The sequence below is a fragment of the Gigantopelta aegis genome, chromosome 10, assembly GCF_016097555.1.
Source record: "Gigantopelta aegis isolate Gae_Host chromosome 10, Gae_host_genome, whole genome shotgun sequence".
Taxonomy (NCBI): Eukaryota; Metazoa; Mollusca; class Gastropoda; order Neomphalida; family Peltospiridae; genus Gigantopelta; species Gigantopelta aegis.
Genome location: NC_054708.1, coordinates 18,874,667 through 18,900,933, shown reverse-complemented (window position 1 = coordinate 18,900,933; position 26,267 = coordinate 18,874,667). Strand labels below are relative to the sequence as shown.

General features: G+C 35.8%; 1 protein-coding gene across 1 annotated transcript in view; it reads right to left on the bottom strand.

Moving 5' to 3' along the window:
• Nucleotides 1–4,814: 4,814 nt before the first annotated feature.
• The window catches only part of LOC121383038, a 31,778-nt gene continuing 10,325 nt past the window's right edge, over nt 4,815–26,267 (bottom strand). Inside the window, exons 3-8 of the mRNA XM_041512796.1 lie at nt 24,273–24,359; nt 23,647–23,757; nt 21,308–21,352; nt 18,316–18,420; nt 10,472–10,618; nt 4,815–7,504 (exon numbers count right to left, since the gene is read on the bottom strand). Coding sequence (XP_041368730.1) covers nt 7,171–7,504; nt 10,472–10,618; nt 18,316–18,420; nt 21,308–21,352; nt 23,647–23,757; nt 24,273–24,359 — 829 coding nt within the window. The 3' untranslated portion in view covers nt 4,815–7,170. The remainder of the gene's footprint in view (nt 7,505–10,471; nt 10,619–18,315; nt 18,421–21,307; nt 21,353–23,646; nt 23,758–24,272; nt 24,360–26,267) is intronic.

The following is a 26,267-nucleotide window of genomic DNA, read 5'->3' as shown; positions in this document are numbered from 1 at the left end:
GCTAATTTTATATAAAATTGACTGCTTAAAATGTTGCAGTCTAATCATATATCAATCTCGTTATATAGAAAACATATGAATATCCACTAATATCGTGAATGTGTTCCAGTTAGAAGCAAATATATTGCATTTCCTATTTCAGTAGGTTCATGGTGGCCATCTTAAATTTCATTATAATATTTCATAGAACCAGGTTAAAAGGTATATCAATCCAACGAAACAGAGATTTATGTATTTTTAAATAACAATATCACCTAGACAGCTAGAAGCTGGAATAATAATGTTTTGTAGAATTTCGTTACAGTTTGTTGGTTATATTGGCAGCCATATTGAATTTATTTTATATGTAAGTATATCGAACAAAAACAGTACAAAGAGAACATATATCAATTCTTAGACATATAAATATTAGGAATAACTATTAATATGAATATTTATTCAGTTGGAAGCCTAGACATTAAATTTCATGTTTTAGTATATAATGAGGTGGCCATCTTGAATTTATAAGGATTAATAATGGAAATATCAGCTGGTAACATATTTTTTCTTTAAATCAGTATTCTTAAATTATGTAAGATCAATTGATTTGCCAAAATGCCCTAAGAAGTTCGTTTATACAAAATATGAACCAATCTAATATTGACGACGTCAGTCCTCAAACGACCCTAACTTTAAAGCCAAATTACTACCTGTTCCACTCATATTTTTCTACATTTTTAATATGTTATTCCTGACTATAAATTCTGGAGAAAAAAACCCCACTTAGTTTCATTACTTTTGCAATTTGTGATGGGTATACCATATATTTTGGCATAGATTTGCCGGATTAATTCTTGGCCCCATTTCCATTGAGGCAGGTCCATTGCCATCAGGAGATGCCAGTTCATCTCTTTCACTTTCTCTCTGTAATATCCATTTGGGAAGAGGGGCCAATGCCTCAGCTTCTAACATCTAATATACCGGTATACCCAAAACTTACCCCCCATGGAAGTACATTTCTCCTTTATTTTTAGCTTTTAAAGAGAGCTTATCACTATTGGCATTTGGCATTTTTTCATTTATTCTTTTCCTGCACAATATCAAAGATTTTTTTTTTCATGGAGTCCTCATTTTAATATTTCTGTCTGAACCTTTTCAATAAAAAATAAATAAACACATTTTCTTCTTTATATATATATATATATATATAGTGTCTGTACAAACAATTTTCTACTGGTCGTTTTTATTGAAAATAACGGCAAACTCAAGACAATCTCTAATTCCAAGGGTTACGCACAATTTCGCATCCAAGGCTTGCCAACAGACTAAACTGGAATGGGTGAGACTATAAAATCCTAGAGATTGTGTACAAGTATTCTGTTATATTGTTGTATCCTGTAAGAAAGTCATCCAGGTATTTATTATAACATTACAGGATTTCGTTGGTCTATATTTATGTACACAGTTCTGAGTAGCAATTTGATTAGATGTTTATTTGTTAGTAATGAGGGGCAGGGCGTAGTCCAGTGGTAAAGCACTCTCTCGATGCACGGTCGGTCTGGGATCGATTCACATCGGTGGGTCCATTGGGCTATTTCTTGTTCCAGCCAGTGCACCACGACTGGTATATCAAAGGCCGTGGTATGTACTACCCTATCTGTGGGATGGTGCATATAAAAGATTCCTTGCTGCTAATCGAAAATAGTCCATGAAGTGGCGACAGCGGGTTTGCTCTCTCAATATCTGTGTGGTCCTTAACCATGTCCGACACCATATAACTGTAAATAAAATGTTTTGAGTATTTTTTTTTTTTTTTCTTTGTTAGCAATGCTTAATCAATCGTTGGCATCCATTGTGTGCAAGAGTTAGTAGCAGTTGTTTTATGTAATCTATGAAGATATGTGCAGTGTGAAAAAAAAAACCCCAAAACTACTGGGTATACTTTTCTTGTGATGCTCCATTAGGTGGTATTTTTTGTTCCAGCCAGTGCACCACGACTGGTATATCAACCGTCGTGGTATATGCTATCCTGTTTGTGGGGTGGTGCATATAAAAGATCCCTTGCTACTAATGGAAAAATGTAGCAGGTTTCCTCTCTAAGACTTAATGTTGAAATTACCAAATGTTTGACATCCAATAGCCAATGATCAATAAATCAATGTGCTCTAGTGGTGTCGTTAAAGCGGCCCTCACATAATTATCAGCCAGCGTCCGCGCGATTTTTCTAATCGCAGGAGTCGCTCATTCCCAGTCTGGAGCTCGACGCGGTAAGACATGTTTGTTTGGCTTGTGCACATTGCACGTTCTTTCGCGGCTCGACTTGGGGATCTTTCACTTCGTTGTTTTTGTCAGCGAAGTGAAGTTTTCTACTGGGATGTATGCTGCCATTGGAACTGATTGAATGCTTCTGTTTCAACAGTCTGCACCATCAGGTTGGATTCTTTTTTTAGCGAGATTCCTTGCCTCCACGTCATTTCTCCGTCTGACCATGTTGACTTGTTTTTTTTGTGACTCGTATGACGGCCATTCTGCAGAATGCCACGGTTGTTCGCGTTTAGTCTCTACATGTCCGAGCCTGTCCTAGCAGCACTATAAGATTGACCGCCCCACTCTAAGAAGAAATAGGAAGCGGGGTCGGCCCCTACTACTCTTTTCTTGACTTTACTTTGTTTTATTGTGATACCATCTCGTATCCTCCGGAGTCGGGCCCGTCCGCACCACTATAACAACCCATGGCGACTGGACTATACCCTAGTCTGATTCTCTCTCTCGTTCAGACAGAGCCGGCTTCTCAAGATCTGTATTTCAGCACAGCACTACACCTTCAACGTCTATTAACTGTCAATCTAGGGGTTTTCTTGACGGGATGCAACCCATCTCGTCCCTACAACCTGTGCACCCTAACGTCCTTAACGAAGCCACTCATGTGGACATATAGATCGGACTTTAAACATATTAGACGGGAGCCCGGATGGTGCCCTTTGAACATTGAATCGCCGGCTGATCAGACAGGAGCCTATTTCACAAAACATTGTAAATTTACGTTTACGTGCAAAACGTAGCTTACGATATTTAGTGAAATTGGGCCCAGATCGGTAGGCGTCCTGGCGTAGCCCGGCCAGACGACTGGCGATTGGCGTCGGGCTCCCCCATGGATATTAATGAATTGTGAAATTTTTGCAATGGGATGGATGAACAGTTTGTTTTCGACCAACTACTTATGATACTTTTTCCATTAGAGAAGGTGCTGTCTGATTAATGAAGTTATTGTTCTTTATTAGAAAGGGAAATTTTGTTTAGCATGGGTACTCTGGTGACATTTATATTGGCAGAGAAACAGTTTATGTATGTAATGTTAATACAGAACCGCCCAGAAATTAGTACGGTATATATGCTAAACAAGATTTTCTTATGTTCAAAATATAAACAATTGTTTTTATTTATTTGTATCATTGTGACCTAGTAATTGTATTTGACACCACCATCCAAAGTTGTTCCTACATGTGAGGTTTGATGGTCCTGTATGCAAGATATGGTCCGGACAAGGATTTACTGTTATGTGCAGTAGACAGAAAAATAGGTCACAGTGACCTAGTAATAGTATGCGACACACCGCCATCCCAAGTGGTTCCTGCACGTGAGGTTTGATAGTCCTGTATGAATCTGTATGCAAAATATGGTCCGGACAAGAAAAAGTTAACAGACAGACGTACGTACAATGCCATACCATAATACAATCCATCATAGATGGGCGTATAAAAAGAAAGACAAAAAATCAAGAAAACATAGCTGGCTTTTTAGTAGTCCACAAAAGAACAATAGCACTGAAATTCCCCCACCAAACTGATAAATTTTCATGTCTGGCTTCCTTTACTGAAAATTTGACTGGGATGTTTCTACACCTTAAACATCTCAATAAATCAGACAAAATTTGGTTTACTTCCATCAACTGTTGGCCAAGCAGTGTGGGTCATCAAGCCATCGGTGTGTGAATACTCTACTTAAAGCAAATTATTGGTGAAATACAATAAAACCACATGCATTTTACCTAGAGTCTTCAGTTCCCTTACAGGGGGCAGGATTTATACTCTTCAAAAAAACATAATTAAATATTAATGTTAATATCAACTATTAGACTGAACATACGTTTTGACCACAGACATCCTAGTAAAGAACGTTCAAGTCTGTTTATCAACACACCAAAACATTCCATAGTTTGCACATGCATCACGCAGTTGCCCCGTACACGTGCATGGGGCGTCATTCTCAATTTTGACAATTTCCAGGAAGGTCCATTAATCACTGTGGAACATTATTTCTGTCAATTTGTTTCATTCTGTTGATCATACAGTTGTTATTGTTTTGTTTTTAGTCATTTTTATTGTTTGAATTTGCGATTTACTGATAAAAAACCCTGTCAACTTTCAAATTTCACTTCTGACCCCAATCGTCCATCAAGATCTTTGATGGTCATAAAACCTACTGGTTAAAGGCTGTGGTATGTGCTTTCCTGTCTGTGGGAAAGTGCATATAAAGATTCTTTGCTGACAAAAGGAACAAGTTTCCTCCGATGACTAAAACTTTAGTAAAAGTCAGAATTACCAAATGTTTGATATCCAAGTCGATGATTATTTAATCAATGTGCTCTAGTGGTGTCATTAAAACAAACTTTGAGTTCCCTTACCAATGACTGTATTTTGCTATTATCTTTCTATAAACCTCAAATTGCAACTCGTTCTATCCAACTCACTTCACCATACATTATGTAGAAGGAACAAAGGAAAGTAATTATATAGCATTAGTGGGAGTTCCATAAATTTCGTATGACACTTGCGCAGATGGGATTATTTATTATCCACAAACATCAAGTATGATTATAGTCTCTTCACAATCGATGTTACATATTTTTAAACACATTTGGCAATTATTTTTACATTTGGCTAGGAAATTGATAAACATGTTGTTGTTAAACAGACTACTTCTACCAAACAGCAGCAAGAGATCTACTATACTATAGGTACATTTACAGATGGGAATGCATGGAACAAATACAAATCTAAGCCCACTGAAGGCAGTGGTCCTACGACCGACAATTTTTTTCTGTTATCAAGTCCACATATGTTAATTAACATGAATAGATGTTATTAAGAATCCAGATTTCCTTCCCCAATCATAAAACGTGGGCAAGGTACATCCACGTATCACTATGTTAAAGATATGCAAAGAATGCATTCATCTGTCATGACGAAGTCTACACAGATAAAAGACTGTTGCTGTTAAAAACAAAGGACTGTAATTTAGAATACCAGGAATAATGCACCAAACACTTTGGGTTCCACCCGATTCTTTTTAAATACTACATACAATATAAATGTGAATAAAAATTAATTTATTCATAACTTTTCTTACATTATGTGGTTTCCATGGAACCAAAAAATGGCAACCAAAAGTTGTAAAAATTTACATATCAAAAAATAGTTTTTGTCCAATAAAACATTTATTAATCAAAATATTGTACTGCAAAATTTAAATAAAAATTCTTCCATTTTCATTTTTCAAATTTGTAGTTTTAAAAAAATGAAACAAATGGTAGAATTTTGCCATGTAATTTCCAAAATAAATTATGCATATAAACTTGCATGCTGTATGTTGTCGGGCACATTAAACATTAGTGTGATGACAAAAGGAATGAGCATGAGTAATATTAACTGGTTTTATCTCGACAATAATTGATAATATATAACAATAATCTTTAGTTAGGTCATGATTTTATTTTCCTTCTTCAGTAAAAAAATAAATAAAATATATATATATATATTGTAATCCGAGAATAATTATAAGAATTTAAATTAATAAACATGCAATGAATTAGTCTCTTAGATACAATTTAGCAAAAATAAATATTTGTGGTAATGGTATGAAATTAAATTGAATTTTTAAGTATCAATACAAATATTTATATCTTAAGTTAATTTTCGCTAACACTTTTGGATATTAAAATTCAATATTATATTTATTTTCCCTATAGACCAGTTTGAAATACATCCACCCTACTGCATTTATTATAATGCTATCAGCCAGTTAACAAATGTAATATTGGGTAAACAGCAGACACCCCCCACCCATCCCATAGTTGAATACTTAAATAATTTAAACCAAAATACTATCCATGATTACCGTATTTTCTTAAATCTATATATATATATATATATATATAGAATCATGCTGCCAGAAATATGATGGAACCAATTTCTCCTCCAACATTTGTCATTTGTGCAGAGGGATATTTATCGATTGTATATACAGCTCTGGTATCCATGTCCTTAATTCTATTACAATCTTTATTCCTTTTTTTTAAATTCATTTTCAAACCCAGTGAAAACTGCAGCATATTTTTCTTTTCAAAAATGTCTTCCATATATTATAATTCTGTAATTGATGCATTTTTTCTTCTTTTGTTGTTGACCCAGTAAGATCAGCTTTGTTTGAAAAAAAAAAAAAAAAAATAATAAAAAATTGAGCTTTGCAACTGCCCACGACTTGTATACTAACATTCTGGTTACTTGCATATTTACTATAAAGATGCCTAATACCACAGTAAACAATTATTTCAGCTTCACTCTTGTCTTTATTAGTTTTTGAAAAAGGAATGAAAAAGTGGCAGCCATAAGCCATCCAATAAAATTGAGTAGCTTAAGGGCATTGTTACCATTCATGATAATGAAATGTAGGTATGTCACATTTATCCTACAACCAATGCTTATGTTAACGGGATATGATGACTATGAGCATTTACCATTTAGTCACTTACTAGTTCTTAAGTATGGCACTGACTGTTCTCCGTTCAGGCAGCCTTTTATTAATAGCACTAACATCACGTATAAACAAAACAGAACAGGTTTCGTAACTTTTGTGTCTCGCCTGCCAAAAAAACAGTAAATCTGAATCTGTCCTGATATTGGCCTCATAGTGTGTAAAAAGACAACTACTTTTCATTCATTATACGTAAGTCATAAACAAACAGAAAACCAAATCAAACTGCAGAAATCTGTGTAGACATGTTTCTAAAAAGCACTGAATTTCTACATTACACTAAGGAAAAAAGGGTACACTCAGGCAACAAAGTATATCAGTTATTTAGATTAAATAATGTTTTGGTGTACACTACACAAGTACGCTCTGCATTTTTTGCTATTCCCATTTATCAAGTTCGTTAATATCCTTCAAACAGTCATCCAAATTGAATTCACTGAACATTTCCTGTCCATCCTCCTCGATCGTGGAAGATGTTTTCATCGGACAGCTTTCATCCATCATGCGACTGTCACTTTCCTCCTTGGGGTTAAGCACTGTGAAGTTTTCGCTGACACTTGCAGACAGCATGCTGTTGGCAGGAGAAGCCGACAGCGTTGCCGCCGACATGTCGGAGCTGGTGTCTGAGGCAAAATCACACGTACTATGGCTGTCGGTTTCCAGTGAACTCTCCTGGGATCCTTCGGATGAGCATTCAGCGGACACGTCAGTGCTGAAAACAAAATTAAACGAAACTTAGTTATGAACAATACATTTCAATAAGCATTCTCAGGCCTCAGAAAATTGCAATCTCGTAAAGTTAAAAGTTTTTTTTTTTTTTTTTTAACGACACCACTAGAGAACATTGATTTATTAATCATCGGCTGTTGGATGTCGAACATTTTGGTAAAAAAAAATTCCATACAGCCATAGAAAAAAAATCTGCCATATTTTTCAATTAGTAGCGATGGATCTATTATATGCATCATCCCACAGCCAGGATAGCACATACCATGGCCTTTGGTATACCAGTTGTGGTGCACTGGTTGGAAAGAGAAACAGCCCAATTGCAATCTTGAATGATAATTTTGTTTGCATTTGACTGGTGCGAGTCTAGTATTGCATCACCCATTTTTCGTTTTGTACATTAATTTTAGGTCAGGTTGTACATAGTACAGGTTATGCAAACATAAAATGGGTTGGCAGGGTTTCTGCCAGAGGGTGAAATGGGTATGGCGCCATACCCAAATGCTTGGCAGATTTTTTTAATTTTTAAATTAACCCTTTGACAAAATAATTACTCTTTATCATTAATGTATGAATTTCTTAACACTAACCCTGAACATAACCCATTTTCTTTCTGGGGAGGTTCCCCCCATACCCGCTGTTGACTGTGGTTGCATTCAATTTCATAGCACCATACTCAAATATTTCTTTCTGGCAGAAACATTGGTTGGCACAATTTGTTTTTGCATAACCTATAAATGGATTGTGCATATTTTTAAATCTTAGAGGCCTAAACTATGCAAAATTAAATATCTTGCCTACCATAACCTTAGTATCAATCATAATTCCACCAATAGATGTTCATCTCAATGCATGATAAAAATAAATAATAAAATTAAACAGTTCAAACAAATTTATTAAAGAAAAAATTAATTTTCATCTAATTAATTTGTTATGCCTCGAGATAAACATTTATAGATGAAACTATAAACGTTTTATTTATCTACGACATATGGTTTGTGAGAAATAGACCAAAACACGAATACCAATAGTTATAAACTTACATTACAAAAATTTAACAGGCACTGTGATGAATACACATATGTTCACCCATAAACCAAGTGCCATTGATCTAGGACTTATAGTTTGTGAGAAATAGAGATAAACATGAAAACTTAATGTTGGTGCTAAACACAATAGTTCACATCGTTGCCGCTGTCGAAAAAGTCTATATCTCGCTTTTTTACTTTGTGAAGGCAGACAAAATACAAGAATATTGCAGATTTTTTTTTTTTTTTTTTTAAATGATAAAATTACAGATTTCAAAACTGGAGTCAAAATAAATGCATTTATTATTAGCATGGAGGTGTTGAAACAGAATACTGCTGTTAAGTACTAGTGATACTGGTCAAATAGGACCTGTTTTTAGTGGTACTACAATCAGTGGACAAGATTTCAAAACCTTAGGTTGACAAAAACTCAAATTGTGATTTTTACCTAGGGAACTGACTGTTTCATTGCGTGAACTATATTTGCGTAACCTAATCAATTACCTCAAAAGTAACAGTACTTTCAGTTGAGAAGGTGGAGCTAAGTTTAAAGGGATATACCCTAGTTTTTAAACACTAAGGCATATTTTGTTTTTTTTACTATTATAGCCATTTTTAAACAACCAAAATCATACTTTACTTAAATTTTATGGTTTAGATGATAAATTTCCGTACATTCCAAGTGTTTTTGGTCATCCTGGTGTTTTTAACATCACAAAATGTCTTTCTCAAATTTTTAAAAATGCACATGCGTTTGGGAAGTAACAGTTATGAAGTTGAGTTTTAGTCTACATTTTTTAGAGGTATTTCACCATTTCAAAGTCACAGACTCATGTTTCACTGAATTGTAACTTTATCCAAATGTGTTACAGGTTTGTAGATTAACTAAACTTAGTGTTAATTTTCACCGGTGGAAACTAGGGTCTGTCCCTTTAAGCAAAATAAAAGATAAAATAATATTTTTTTATTGCATTTGGAATAGTTTCTTTAATACATGGCTGGCTGCCAAAAGTGTAAGATTGGAATGGAATCCCAAAATATTTATATTACATAATTTTTTACAATTTAAAAATTATCCCAAATAATTAAAAATCCAATGCCTCTTTCTACTTTGAGCATGGTGTATTGTGATTCTAGAGTTGCATATAACCAACACATAAACAGCAATTTTGTTATCTGTCCTACTAGTGGCTGGCATTCATCATTGTGCATATTTCATATATAAGCACTGGTAGAAATATAACAAATGTGCCAGGGGTCAAAATTGGCTGAAATTCCTACTGAACATTCGGTCAAGCAAGCAACAAATCCTGTAAGCCCAAATTAAAACCCACCAAACCAAATATGGCTTACATTCAGCCAGCCGTTTTTTCGCTAAACATTTGCAAAATATGTCTATAGTCCATCCCATCCTCATACAAAAATGTTTTTTCTAAATAATTTCAGTTTGGTTTCACGTAATAAGAAAAGTGTTTTGGAAATTAAAAAACCCCCTATTTTTGTGTGCAATATAGAAAATAATTGGCTCAGAAATAAATAACTTATAGTAAATTCCACAGTATGAAAAAAGGTGTTCCCTGTGGAAAGGACTATACTTCCCGAAGCAGTAAAAACCAATCTAGCAAACATTAGTGACAAAAAGTTGGCTGAACTTAACCCCGATTATTCATTGGCAGCCCTACATTAAAAACAAATCTCCAGGCTTGTGGCGAAGTTTACCAGCAAAAAATTGGTTGGGAACTATGTTGATACTAATAATTGTGGGAAGTTTTCTTTCTTTTCCATTCTACCCATAAACCAACAAGCATTCTAAGAGTACTGCTAAAGCAATATACATCCCCTACTAGGCCCAATAAATGTTCGTATCCCTTAATCCAACTGTTATGTTTTAGCCCTGAAAACAATATAATCTTGGTGTATTTTACCTGTTTTTATGCTTTCTACTGCATGCGTTTGGCGGATCCCATGAGTGAAGTTGTCGTCTCCATCTGCGAACTTGATCGTCCCATGATCGCCGACTCGATTTTATGTACTTGTCAGGAGTTTTAGGGTGACCCTGCTGTCTCTTGCTTCTGTTGTCAAAATAAGGTAGAACATGACAATACTTTTTAAGTGAATTAGTATTTTATGATCTAAAGTGGATTATTGGGTACAAAAGCTGGCTCCAACTCTCCCCCCCCCCCCCCCCCAATTCAAAAGAGAAATTAAGACATAAAATATTGCATTTCGCATTATTCTTGCGTATCATTTTTATCTCAAAAAATAAAAGTAAAATAAAAAATCTCCAGTATGTTTAATTCTTCAACATGTAGTTTATTCTTGCTAGTGGGTACAACATCCATTCTGATTGTGGCCCTCTTACAACCATTTCAAAATGTTCACGTGGATCCATCAACTTGTTTAAAACTGTTCATCTCTTGAGTAAGATGCACAACCAACTCCCATCTACAACAATTTAAAGGTTTTCTTAATATATTTTCAATTTGTGTTCTGACGAGACAGCTGGCCAACAGATATTCAACTGGTCTTTATTTTCTCTTTCTTTTCTCGACAAAAAGTTGATTAAAAATCCAATATTCCAGAAAACATTAATTTCTGGGTAAATGACCCCACCCCCACCTCCCACCAACCCATATCATATTATAAACTTTGGACAAAGGTGTCTTAATAGTCTAAGCAATCTACAGTAATACCTCAAACAAACTGCAAAAGAATAAAGTCATTTGTAATAAATAGATCTTGTATGTATATGAAACATATCAAAATTCGAAAAAAATCGAAAGAGGGAAAATGTTGAATTTTGTTGTTTTTGTATTGCATATTGCCTATTATAGATATGGCCTGTGCGAGCCACCGTAGACACAAATAGTACTCTAAGGGGAGGTAATTTGATTGCTGACTAGCAGACGACGCTCATTTCCTGTGCCTTGTTATCGCTGGTAAGTTCAACACATGCATAAAATCAGTTTAATTTTTATTCTATTCGATTAATCTATGTTTTAAGAATATAATCAATCCATTGATAAGCGATTTTCCCATCATTATTTCAAGTCATTTGATTTTGGCCGGTATTTCGGTATTTGTCACCGATTAGGGCATATATACCCAAAACTCGGGTAAATAAAATAATTATATAGAAATGATAGTTAATGAATATCAATTAATTTTACTATTAAAAGCCGTTAATCGAAAAACATGTCTATAACAATTATCAGTGTGGCCACCCCCAACGTAGTGACGTCATTTTTTCCACTGTAATCGGTTGAATTTTAATTACAATTTTGTTAATATCTCACCAAATACTTCAAATTAGATGAAATAAAGCCTATAGAACAATAGATATATTCAGGGTTTTTACGCCATGTTTCCCTCGAGTGTATGTATTGCAGTTTTTAAGATTATCTCAAAACAGTTTTCATAACTGTCGAATGCATCAGTTTGTTCAGAGAAAAAAAGTATGGAAGGCCGTATTGAGCATTTTTGTAATTTGCGTACATGGTTTGAATTTTTTTTATTACTGCTATATTGTCAAGCAACACAATTTCTAAAGAGTGCTGATATTTATTTTTACTTAAAGATATTTTGCTCATATCCTTATTTTCTTACTTTGTTTTTATGCTTCCTTGTTTTATTTTCCCTTGTAATTTTATTAAAATACTTTACATAATCTGCTTCAGTCTGTTATTTAAACATACATATTTTACATGTTCCTTTTAAATTTATTCCAGGTCGTAATGGAAGCATGTGTGTTCTGCATGAAATCCATATCAGATATTGGCAAACCAACATGTCGGTTACAAAAAAAGGGTAGTGAGACGATTAATCAAGTGAGTGAACTGAGAGGTGATTCAATCAAAGCTGTACCCGGTCAACTAGTTCACAAAGACTGTCGCAGAGATTACGTAAATCCAAATGCATCTGCAAACTCAAAGGAGGCTGGCTCTACTACCCCTTCTGCCCCTAGAACCCTGCGTTCAACAACACCAGAGTTCAGCTTCAAGGACAACTGTCTGTATTGTGGACAGCATGCGAAGTTGAATGGTAAAAAAAGAGGGCATGACGTTTATCCAGTTAAGACGATCGAATTTAAAACAACCTTGAAAGAAACATGTGAATCAAGGAATGACGAATGGGCGGCAGAAGTACTTGGCAGACTCAATATCGCCCCCTCCGATCTTCATGCGGCGGATGCCGTATACCATCATCAGTGCAATATAAACTTCTCGACAAAAAAGCAGATGCCAAAGTCACAGAAGACAGATGACACAAGAATATCGGGGACACCTGGACGACCTAAGAAATCCAAAACAGAACAAGCTTTTCTCCAAGTGGTTAAAAGTCTTGAGGAAAGGGATGCAGATCAAGTGACTGTGAATGATTTGGTGAGAGAAATGGAACAGATATGCAGAGAAGAAGTGTTCAGCACAGTGTACATGAAGAAGAGACTGCTTGGTTATTTTGGTTCCTCTATTATCGTTACCAATATCAATGGCCAACCCAATGTTGTGACGTTCAAACAAAATGCATCAGAGATACTGCACACATTTTATGAACAATCAAAGAAAGAGGATCCAGACGAACAGAAGAAAAACATCATTCGCACTGCAGCAAAGCTGATAAAAGCTGACATCAAATCCATTTCTCCTACTTTCAAGTTGGAATACCCTTCAGCAGATTTTATTTCTTCGCTTCAACAAAATAAAGATTTCGTTCCAGAAGCCCTTCAGATGTTCCTAACTGAGATTTTTGGACAAGCTGATTCATCTCTCAAAGTAGCATCCATTGGACAAGCTATTATCCAGGCATGCAGACCAAGAACATTGATTGCTCCCCTCCAAATTGGCCTTGGCGTTCAGATGCACCACCAGTTTTCGTCTAGATTTCTTGTAGAGACACTGAACTCTTTGGGATTTTCATCTTCATACATTGAGGTACAGAAATTTGAAATGAATGCTGCTGTGGCTCGTGGTAATGATGATACATTAATAAATGACAACAGAACAGGCTCCTTCATCCAATATGTTGCGGACAACGTGGACCACAACATCCGGACGTTAGATGGACACAGGACATTTCACGGCATGGGCATCATACAAACAGTTACTCCTGGATCGTCAAAAAGGAAACCTGTTCTGCGTGGATCTCCTACACTTCAAGAGATAACAGACTTAGCTCGGATCAACATACATCCCTACAGAGAACAACACAACAACACGTTGTCCAAACTGAAGTACGAAATCCTTACAGATTTTCTACCTGCTCTAAATGACGAGATATGGAAAATTGACCTTCTCTCCAGATGCTCTTGGCCACACGAAAACCTATACCCCAGCTGGTCTGCTACGATGCACAGAGTACTTGTTGGAGATTATCCTGGGAAGTCTTCAGTGTTTTTTCTGCCACTCATAGACATGAATCCAAGTGATCTGACATGCATCTACTCAACCCTCCACTTTGTCTGCAAAGAAGCACATAGAAATAATGTCAGCCCTATGCTAACCTTCGATCAACCGTTGTATTGGAAAGCAAAGACCATAATACAGAACGAACCAACTGGCAGTCGTCTAAAGTCAATCATCTTGCGACTTGGTGGGTTTCATGCGGAGATGAGCTACGTTGGAAGCATCGGTCACCTGATGGCTGGGTCTGGATTTTCAGAACTTCTGGAAACAGTATATGCCCCGACAGCAGTATCACACATGCTTACAGGAAAAGCAATCGCCAGAGCGGTGCGTGGATATTTCCTCGTCGACAGTGCACTGACTGCTAACATCTTGTCAAAGATATATGGTACAACTATTCCTGGAAATGCAGAAACGATCAATGAAGCAGACGAAAAAATACCACACAGCTCAGAAGATGGAACCATGGAAAACGAATTATCCGAGGCATTGAATCTCTTCGATTCACTCTTGAAAGGTACATCGTCTATTCAGGAAGTTTGTGCCAGTCCCATCATCGGCATCATCAAATCAAGAATAGACGAATTCAGGACCTCACACAAAGATTTCAGAACTTCAAAGTTATGGTTCCAGTTCATGGACATGGTGGAAGTCCTCCGAGCTGAAAGAACAGGTGACTGGAAACTCCACATGCAATCACTGAAGCAGATGTTGCCATATCTCGCGGCGGCTGGGCACAATCTGTACGTCAAATCTGTCAGAATCTATCTACAAGATATGAACACTCTCCCACAAACTCACCCTGAAATATACTCTTTCCTTCAACAAGGATATCATGTCATCAGAAGATCTGATAAGTTCTGGTGTGGCCTTTCGTCAGATTTAGCGATAGAACAGATCCTTATGAGGAGCATCAAAGCAGCAGGTGGTCTTACAAGAGGCAGAGGCATGACAGAAAGTCAGAGAGCGGAATGGATATTGTCGATGCCAGATTGCGCAGAACTCAACCTTGCTCTCCAGGAGTTAACATCATTGAATTTCCGGACCAGTGATCAGCACAAGGAAGAGGGTGATTCGAGGAGGAAACGTGACTCCACAGACATTGGGACACTAGCCTCCTTCATTGCCGCCCGTGATCCATACATCGAGAAACCAAACCTTAGGAACATTGAAACGGGCGTTACAGCAGACCCTAAGGCAAATGTAGACATCGCCAAAGAAGTTGGATTGAGAATATTAGATTCAATGAATGATGTCAGTGTTGGTGACTTCACGTTTAAAAGAAAGAAACAAGCCATTCCAATGAACGAAAAATCCTCTTTCAAGTTGAGAGATGACAGTATCTCAATAGACCCTCAGCTGTTGTTTCAAAGGTTCATGGCTGCTGCAGACAACATCTACGATGATAAATCAGAGATATTTACATACGAGTTGTGTAGCTTCCCAAGTTCGATGTTTGAATCCTCGGGAATGATGAGAATGGCGCAGAAGTCGGCACTGTTAGATGCAATATGGAACTCGGGGGACTGTGTGGCACAAGACATTGCGGGAGATGGATTCCGATATGTCATCGATGGAGGATCCCTTCTACATCGGATACAATGGCAAAATGGATCAACATTTGGGGAGATCTGTCAGAGGTACATCGACTGTGTCAGGCACACTCACACCGATTCTGTCGTGGTATTTGATGGGTACAATTCTGGTCCAGACACAAAAGATGCAATGCACCTCAGACGATTGCGAGGAATCATTGGTACTCATGTGAGTTTCACGGAAAACACCTCTTTCAGGAACAAGAAAGACATGTTCCTTGCAAACCAAACGAACAAAGATAATTTCATCAACCTCTTGAGTCAAAAGATGCGTGAAGCTGGAATTGAGACCAAAAAGGCAACGTCTGACGCTGATGTTCTAATTGCACGTACTGCCGTTTCTTCAGCATTTTCAAAATCAACCATGTTGATAGGAGAAGACACAGATCTCCTGATACTTCTTCTCTTCCATATGGAGCTGTCTTTATCTCTGCCTCTATACTTCAGATCAGATCATGCTTCTAGAGGAAAACCGAAGGTGTGGGATTTGAAAAAGACTAAAGCCGTTCTTGGACCCGAGTTATGTGAAGTCCTGCCAGTAATCCACGCAATAAGCGGCTGTGATACCACATCCAGATTGTTTGGAATTAGTAAAGCTGCAACACTAAAGAAGATTAGAGATGACGAAGCATTGAAGTCACAAGCACGGGTCTTTCTCGCTCAAAGTACGAAAGCACAGGTGGTTGAGTCTGGAGAGCACTTGATCTCTGCTCTGTACGGTGGTGACACAGATGAAGGTCTGGACAATCTAAGATATTGGAAGTTCGCGCATCGTGTTCAAACAAACAAAACATGTGTGCAGATACATACGATACCGCCAACATCGGCTGCCGCTAGGTTCCATAGTATGAGGACATACCTTCAAGTGCAAACATGGGTGAATGAACCCAATCTAAACCCTTGTGAATGGGGATGGTCACTGGATGATGGAATGTTGTGGCCTACAAAGACAAATAAAGATGCAGCTCCTGCAAGCTTACTGCAAATCATCAGCTGCCACTGCAAAACGAGTTGTGACACCAGGAGGTGTACATGTAGGAAGCATGGTCTGGAGTGCTCAATTGTCTGCAAGGACTGTAAAGGAAGTAGTTGCTCAAATTCATCTATGCAAATTGAGGACGAGACATAGTTCCATATTTCACAAATCAGATTTGAATACATAATGACTATATACATACATGTATATAATTCCAAAGACTGACACAAAATAAGCAGTAATGTTTTGTATTATGTACTGTAGCTGGGGCTAAAATAAAAAGAACATACGGTATGTTAGTTCAGGAACATTGCCAGGGATATTTGAAAACGTTCATAAAATTAAAGTGAACTTGTCCCAAATTCAAATTTTGACCCGAGGTTTTCGAGTTTTCTTCTAAATTTTGCTTTCTTTTATGTATATTTGTCAAAAGTAATTTACAAATACTTAATTTTTGGTGAGAGAAATGTAAATACTATCGTTAATACAAGAATTTCTTATAAAAGCTATTGTGACCTTTGACCCCCCAAAAATGACCTTTCCCCACTTTCCTGCTTTTTCGAATTTGTATGTGTGCTTAACTACAGCACATAGATTATGAAAATGCATAAAAAGTTTCTTTTGCAATTTGTTTGAGGTTGGGCTTATTTTTCTCGTAGACTGCTTAGACTATAATTAATTTTCATTTCTTTAACCTTCTGAGTACTGCAGGCGAGATATCTCGCCCGACGTCACATCAGTCGACATACTGTACACTGTATACAGTGCATTCCCCAATTCATACTTCTCGCTGTTTTGCACACGACACTCACCGGAAACGGAAATATAATAAAAGAAAAAAGATTTTTTTTTAAAATGGTGGCTTTTGTTTTGATTTTTTCAATTGAAAATATCTTGAAATTTTGAGTTCAAAAAGTGGTTTTCGGCAAGTATTTTCGCATGACAACAATGGCGGCACGTCGCGGTCATTTTCAGGGATCGTTAGCTGATTGTGACAGCTAATTTGATAATAAATTTGATATTTTACCAACAATGAAAATTACCAAATATTGCAATATGAATCGTAGTTAGGGTTTTAAAAAAAAATTCTGGTAAGAAAACCACTGTTATCGGGAATAATGGACATAAATACCGGACAGTTGGCCACAAATGCCCGTAAGTAAACGCGACTTTTTCTATTTTTTGCCTAATTTTAATCACCATTAGCCGATCTAAAAATAATAAAAATTACAAAAAAGACATGAAAATAATACTTACCGATTCATATATGAACTTTATTTCATGTATTTATAAAACATTAAGTGAATATATGTGAGTAAAAATTATAAACTTGTACCCACTCAACATGGTTTTTGTTAAAAATTAATCCAGTAGTCGAAAGGTTAAGGCAAGCAAGATGAGAAATATACTGTTATCAATTAGTCAGCACTGTACACGGGATAGTACATACAAAAGTTTTTTTTATATAACAGCCACGGTATGGGGAAAATGTAATGGGTGCATCGAGGTTGATCAGATTTTAAGACTCATCGCAACTGTTGGAGCTTAACAAATGAACTGCACTTTGTATAAGTAAACAACACGCTCAACTCAAACTGTTATTCCAATATTTTATTGGTACCAAGACTCAGTACTAGGTTTGAGCGACAGAAATTATTTTTATTTTGAAAAATTAAATTTCATCTTTATGAAAGCAATTAAGTCTGCTTGGAAGTCTTCATTTTGGACCAAAAATTAAAATGAAATCCAAAACCCCACTCAAAAGTTCAAAATATAAAATACCAAATTTAACTTACTTCTGTACAAGGCTAATGTAGCGGTCATAACCCAGTGTATTTTTCCCGTAGTCTAGTTGCTTCTGTTTCCGCATCAATACCTGTTCATCAGTCTCTATTTCCTGCCTGAAAATTTGATACAAAATCATTAACTATTACATTAACTATTAAGAATTTGTCACCCATGGCATTAAAAAATAATAATTGTTGACAGCAATTTTGTATCTGCTATGACAATTTTTAAAAGGTTACATTTGCAGTAAATAAATAGGACTAAAAGGTTATTTTGTTGCATGTAGACATATTTCAAATGTACAAATGTTAAATACTGGCAGATACCAAACAAATTCATTTTGCTGTCGTGGAGTTTTACTGAAGATAATAAATTTTTATCCAGTGACACAAAATGCTTCCTACCCATATCAAATATCAAATGAGGACAATTGCAGTCTTTACTGTTTGTTAATTTAAGAGTCCTGAATGTTCAAAAACATTGTCAATCTTCAACTTCTTACTACTGCCGGCGAGATATCTTGCCCGAATTCACACAAACCGACACACTACACTGCATGCATGACATTCACTAATTCATATACCCACCATTTTGCATGTGACTGGCCAGGAATAATAAGACAACAGAAAATAGCTTTGATTGAGAATACAATTAATGCTTTACTTTTTTGCTTTCCTGTGATTAAAAGTTTGGGAATTTTGAGTTGAAAAAGTGTTTTTTTCGAGTATTATCGCTTGATAACAATGGCTGAATGCTGTGGTAATTTCGTGGAATTGATAGCCGATTGTTACAGCTAATTTAATAATAAATTTAACCATTTCACCAATAAATGAAAATGCTAAATATTGGGATACAGGGCATAAAATCTGGCACAAATGATTTTGTGATTCATCTGTCAGTTATGCAAAACAAATATCAACATATACGACGGATCATTCGTGCAAAAGCTGTATTGTTTAAGCCCAATTGAAATTGGTTAAAAAAATTAATTAATTCTTTCCCAATATACATAAAAAATGATTCTGACATGGGACGATTTTTGTGGGTCGGTCGGGTTAGGACAACTAAGCTAATTTTCATTCGCCTGATAACTTTTAAGTTAGTCCTGGCACACAAAAATAATATTTTCGTATTTATGATAGGGGAAAAAGCATCTCATTTGAATATTGTTGTCCATTAAGTTTATTAACCTTTTCATTTGCATCTGAACTAGTGAAAAACATTGTTTGTGCAAACACTAAAACTAAAACCACACTAACGACATATTCAAATTTTATGGCCTGGGATATGAATCGTAGTTCACTTCCCTCTCAAAAATGTGAACAATAAAACAGTCATTGGGAATAATGGCCATAAATACTGGACATTTGGCCAGAAATACACCAAAGTAAATATGACTTTATAGATTTTTTTTTTACATAATTTTAAACAAAAGATTAACTGTTGTAATAAAAAAATAAAAATAAAAATAAAAAATGAAAACCCACAAATAAAATATCACTAATGTGATTCTTGTCAAAAATTAACCCAGCAGTTAAACACAACACTGTAACCCAATCAATTCATACACATCATCCAAATTTTTAAATGCTCAATTATCCAAGATATTCTAAAGCATCATCTGATTAGGAAAACAGAATTAAGATTTCACACACACCAGTTATGGTTTTTACAAGAGAATGTGGAGGGTAAAATCTTTGAAAATTAATGGATATATTTTTACAATTTTTAGATAGATGAGAACTGCCATTTAAAATTTGTCAAAGTGTATGAAATGCAGTTTCTAATTTTAGGAACAATTATGGTCTGTTTTATTTTTATTACGTACTCAGTGGTAAAGTGCTCCCCTGATGCATGGTCGGTCAAGGATCAATCCCCATTGCAGGGCTCATTGGATTATTTCTCATTCCAGCCAGTGTGCGCTATCCTGACTGAGGGATGATGCATATAAAAGATCCCTTTTCACTAATGGAAAAAGCCCATACCTGCTACTGACCCCGGTCAGGCTGCTGGTGCTCTCTTGCACTTGCCAGCACGGGCAATCCCTACCTCCCAACCACCCCAAACCCTTTTCCTGTCCTGGACTGAGAAGCCGGCCCAGATAGACACTTGCACCTGTGACAGGTGTGCGCTACAACAGTATGTTCTGAATGTGCACATTAAACCCTATGACCTGACCTGACAGAAAAATGTAGCAAGTTTAACTTTAACCTGCTTTTTAGGAGAATAAAAAATATTCTCAATCAAAAATAGAGATCTAGCAGTTTTCTTCTCCAAGAATATATGCCAGAATTCCTAAATGTTTGACATCCAACAAATTAATAAATCAATGTGTTGTTACACAAAACAAACTTATTACATACCCTCAAATTATCTTCTGGCAGAAAGCCTGCCAGTATTTGTTTTTTCTTTTAACGTTCCAAAGGTAGACGACTGTAGTAATGAGTAAATCTTGACTTTTGTTTAAGGAAAATCCAGAGCATGAATACCGAGCCTCATCACAGTCAAACAGGTTGTTAAAGTTAAAGTTAGTTTTGTTTAACAAAATCAGTAGAGCACATTGATTTATTAATTGGCTATTGGATGTCAAACATTTGGTAATTTTGACAGTCTTGAGAGGAAACCTGCTACATTTTTCCATTAGTAGGAAAGGATCTTTTATATTCAGCATCCCACAGACATGATAGCACATACCATGGCCTTTGATATTACCAATCTGCCTAGAACAAAAAATTGCCCAATGGGCCCACCTAGAAGGATCGATCCTAAACAGACTGCACATCAAGCGAACACTTTATTACTGGGCTATGCCTCCCACCAAAGTTTATACTCTCGATAAAAAATTTTTTTTTAAAAAAAGAACATTACGTTAAAAAAATATATATATATTCTATTAGCCTTCAGGAAAAAACATCAAACTTTCCATGACAGGGTATACAGGGGCGCTAACTGCATACTGCTGTCAAAGCTAATAATTGCAGCTTGCTCATACACACTTACCCATCTCGCATTTTCCTTGGGTTCATTTCAAGTCGTCTTCGATACCTGAAAATCAACATGTGAAAAAATATAGAGAAAAAATAAACCGATGATTGAACAAAGAATACACTAAAAGGTTAGACCACAATGTGAGAACACATGCAATAATTCACAGGTTTGATAGTTCAGAAGCTACCGTAAAGGCAAATATGTTCACAGGAAAAATTACGAATTTACCAAGAATTTAATTCCCTGCCAAAGACAAATTCTGTTCAATAGAGAAAGGATCACTGTATCATCGTTCAGGTACAGGACAGAAATTTTAACCACTGACTTTGCCCAATTTCTCAGTTTTCCATCCAAATGAAAGATAAAGTCATGTTACTCCCATGTGTTAAAGGTCAATTTGTAGAAATGAGGACCGGCTGATTGTCCAGTACTGAAATTAATATAAATGTTTGATATGAGAGGGGTCACAGCAAATATATACTATTATACTTTCAATAGTTGCACAATCCCAACTGATCCATTATCATTAATTAACAGTATTGATTATAATTATTTACATTTTGCATGATATTGGTAGTTATTTGGAGGACCCTATATACAGGGAAATATAATCAGTATAACATGTGTCATAACCACGACCAACAAATGACATCATTTTGGGAAGAGATGCCATAACACAACGTGGATTCCCCAGTCTTAGCTGTGTAATCACTTACTAAAATGACATTTCGTCTCCTGGTTACGTCGGAAACATTTTGACATGGTCCTTCTTAGCCTATTCATAAAAAATTATATTATGAATAATATGGATAATAAAGAAATTATTATACTTGCGTGTTTAGCATAGTGATTTTACGAAACACGTCAGGATTAATGTTTTACCCTCGTTCTTGTACTCCCAATACAAGAATCCGGACACTCATTTCGTAAAATCAGTATGACACATAGACTCGTATAATAATCTCTATATATATGCACCATGAGAATTCCTCAATCTATACAGTGTTTCTTTGAAACTGATCTTGGCTACTAGTTACAGTATCGGACTATCGCATAATTGATGCAACTAAATGGTGATTTTTTTTTTTATTACTTGGTGTCTTCGCAAATTTATTTCCCGCGTAATCCTTGTTTGAGGTGTCAATTACAAAATATTAGTGCGCGAAAATATTTCCCTTTACGGTATACACACATTACTAAATTCCATATCAGCTTCCACAAAAGTATTTTTTGTTAACATCTTAATTCTGCTCAGCATAGGTGAGTTTAGGAAATATATTCAAAACTGATTAACAACTACTATTTAATGCTTAAGTATTGTGTAACTATTTCTATAATTTGCATAGACAAATACGAGATACTGAACAAAATGTTCAAAAATTTCAAAATGTTGTTAAAGTCTTGTACAGATGATATAAATTGTTTTGTAGAGGATACAATCTTGAATGCTATATTCAGTGGTCTCTCCAGTATTCAGGAAAGGGATGGAGTGAAACGGTAGAGCTGGTTCCACTTATAGGAAGGGATGGTACCTAAGATTTGCAGGGTACAAGTACTTCGAAAATGTCTTGTAAACGATGATGAACCTGATTACTCTGGTAGTTCAAGACGATGACATGATTTGGGATGGCGGCCTAAATAAACGGATGGCAGATATTACAATCGCTGCCAATGGATGGCGGACGTATTGGAAATAAGTCTTAAGAGATGGCGGACCCGCCATCGCTTATGACATGTAGCGAGACCCCTGATATTTGATGCACTTTGCAAACTTTTTAAAGCTAATACTCAAAATGACTGTACGAGCATTGATCTTGATGTTCATGTATAATTTAAAAAAAGGAGTCTGTGCTTTATACTCAGCAGGCCTCTGGAACCTGCGAGAAAAATCTATTAATTTTTACATGTCGCTCAAAACTAAAAAAAATTCATGCATTAAATATAGGACACTATTTACATAAGACAAAACGAATTATGCAAAAAGAAAATGAGTTACTAATTAAAAAAATTTGCATATTCTATAACTGGGTTATGCAAATTTTCAATTCTCTAAGGCCTGCTCAACATATTTTAAACTTTGACTATTAGGTAACTAACATTCAAATTACAACACTTGCTACTGCCAAATGGCAAGACGTCTTTACATGCACTTTCCCATAGACAGGATAGCACATACCATAGCATTTGATAAACCAGTCATGGAGCATTGGTTGAAATGAGAACAAGCCCTGTGGCTTTACCGAGGGGGGATCAATCATACGACCCGCCACATCTCGGGCTACCACTGAGCTACATCTCATTCCAGGGTGAGAAATGAAGAATGCTCATTTCCACTAGCATGCCCAAAATACCTTCGCAACTGCTGTCTCTCTACACCGAGCTTGGTCTCATACTCATCCATCTGGTCCACCCATGATGATGAGCGTTCAAAAGTAGGTCGCTGTGGTTCAGGTGTGCATGTGCTTAAAAAAAAAAAAGAAAAAAAAAGGGACAAGCATTAACAATGATGTCCCAACAAAATATATTTGACACCCAGTGGCTAAATTCTGACCAGATTGTTAATTTAACATGATTCCGAGCTGCCATGAACCCAAAAGCTTGGGTCAGAAGCTAAGATCACGAGACAGAATCCTAAAATATCAATATAAAATATGATTCTGGCAGAACCCTACAATTTTTTTTTATAAATAATAATTTAAAAAAAACACCCACAAACAACCAATGCCTGAAATAACATGGTTACTAGATACTCAATTTAAGTCAACATTAAAAATATAGTGTAGATACCATGACATTAGAGTAGTCAAGTATCTTGCCAAACTAAGTCGGCAACCAGCAGATTTCAATGGTTGCTGTAACTTCTGATCTGTATTACAAGTTTAATTTTCTGAATAGGAAACAAAATGCTGATACTCAACTAAAATATTCAACAGAGATGTACTTCAAATATTTAGGTGAATGATGCTTTTTAACTTACTGTGCAGATCGAAGGGGTGGGAAATCATTTTCATCAAAACAAGATGGAGCTGGTTCTAATGGCTTCTTAAAGTGTCTTCTTTCACTTCTGAAAATATGAAAGAAAGCTTAGCAACACTATCAAAAAGTAAGTATCAGTTACTGGCTGCTAAATCAGTAAATTTTATTTAGAATTGAAAGGGATACCATTTTTGTTCATGGTGCCTGGTTTTATTTATACATTTACAAACTTTTTTTTTTTTTTTTTACAATATTTTACCATTACTACTATTACAATCTGGGCAAAACAGACTGAATTATGGATTTTGGTTTTTACAATTTTCATTTATTGTTATTACAAACATATATCATATTAAAACAGTTATATCTTGAAATGTGTTTTCTATTATTTAACAATTTTAGTTGAAATTAATTTTTGTAAAAATTTTTGTATGATGCCGGTGTCGCATAATACAGAACCTGCTAAGAACCGAATTGTATGTCACACTAGGTTGCTGCAGATATGAAACTTATATGTGAACAGGTTACGGTTATAGTTATACACACACACACACACACACACACACACACACACACACACACACACACACACACACACACACAAACAAATGATTTTAACATTAAATTATAAGGCCAAAAAAAAGAAGAAGTTTGTTTCAGGTAACATGGCCAAAAAAAGTAGGGTAGGTAGGTAGGATTTTTTTTTTTTTTTTATATTTTTTTTTTAATTTTTTGTTCAAAGAAAGGTTACCCTACCTTAAATGTGTTTGCCAGAGAAAAACTCAGTCTCAAGATGATCGAAAGACATGAAGGCAAGCTGTCTGAAAAATCTTAGTTTACTCTTTGCAGACAGAGAGAAATAAAAACAATCTCACTGTCAATGTCAGTTTTAAGTTTCACATGCCATTTTCAAAAGACAGGAAAACTAAAAAAATTCAAACTATTCCTTTCACCAATAAAAGTCAGTAGATGACTGCACAGAAAGTTCACAGCTTTGTCCAGTTTTGTCAGAGGATGACTGCACAAATTTGTCCAAGTTGGTCAATAGATGTTTGCACAAAAAGTTCACATATTTATCCAGTCAGTAGATGACTGCACAAAAACTTCACAGATTTGTCCAACTTGTATTGGAAATAACAAAACAATACTAACTTTGAGTGCAATTTACAAATCAATCGGCTCAGAAATTAATAACATGTAGTAAATTTCATAGTAATAAAAAACTCGTTCCTAACCCGAGTACTTTGACTGTAAGAGAGCTAGACGGACATTTGGACATAAATAATGAGAGCGTGTTTATGTTCAAATGTCCGTCTAGCTCTCTTACAGTCAGAGTACTCGGGCTAAGGCGTTCCCTGTGGGACGGACTTATAGTTTTAATGTTTATTAGCCTATTGAACGGACTCATGCTAAAATCACTCAAATTAATTTATTCCCAATTAACTGAAACACTGAAATAAATGTGAACTGTTTAACGTTAGTGGTTATTCTTGAATATTCCGTTTATTTAATTATTACCCATGCTCAGCAGTTGATAGGCCTATCTACATCACTGGCGTAGGAAGCGGCATCAATGATTTATATATTAATTTTATACGTGTGTGTACCCACCCACCCCACTTTTTGATATCTTCCTACAGGCTACACCCGTGTATATTAACAAATTCTGGGTACTAGGCCTCAGCAGTAGCCAACAACGAAAATTGTACCAAGTCTTCTTCAAATGACCTTCACCTTTGCATGTGGAAAAAACGCGATGACTTGTAGTCTGTGCATGTGGTATCGAGAAATCCTTTGTTTTGTTGAGATCGCACGTTGTTGTTTTTGGAAAATAAACCTACATTGTATGAGATGACTGGAGTTACGATAATACGATATATTTTCCTCTATAGGCCTACAGTATTTAGCAGTTTGTAATAAAAGCCGTTTAATCGCCACACACGTTACCGTACTGTCATGCGATCTCGTGTGTCACCAATTATCGTGGTACCTAATA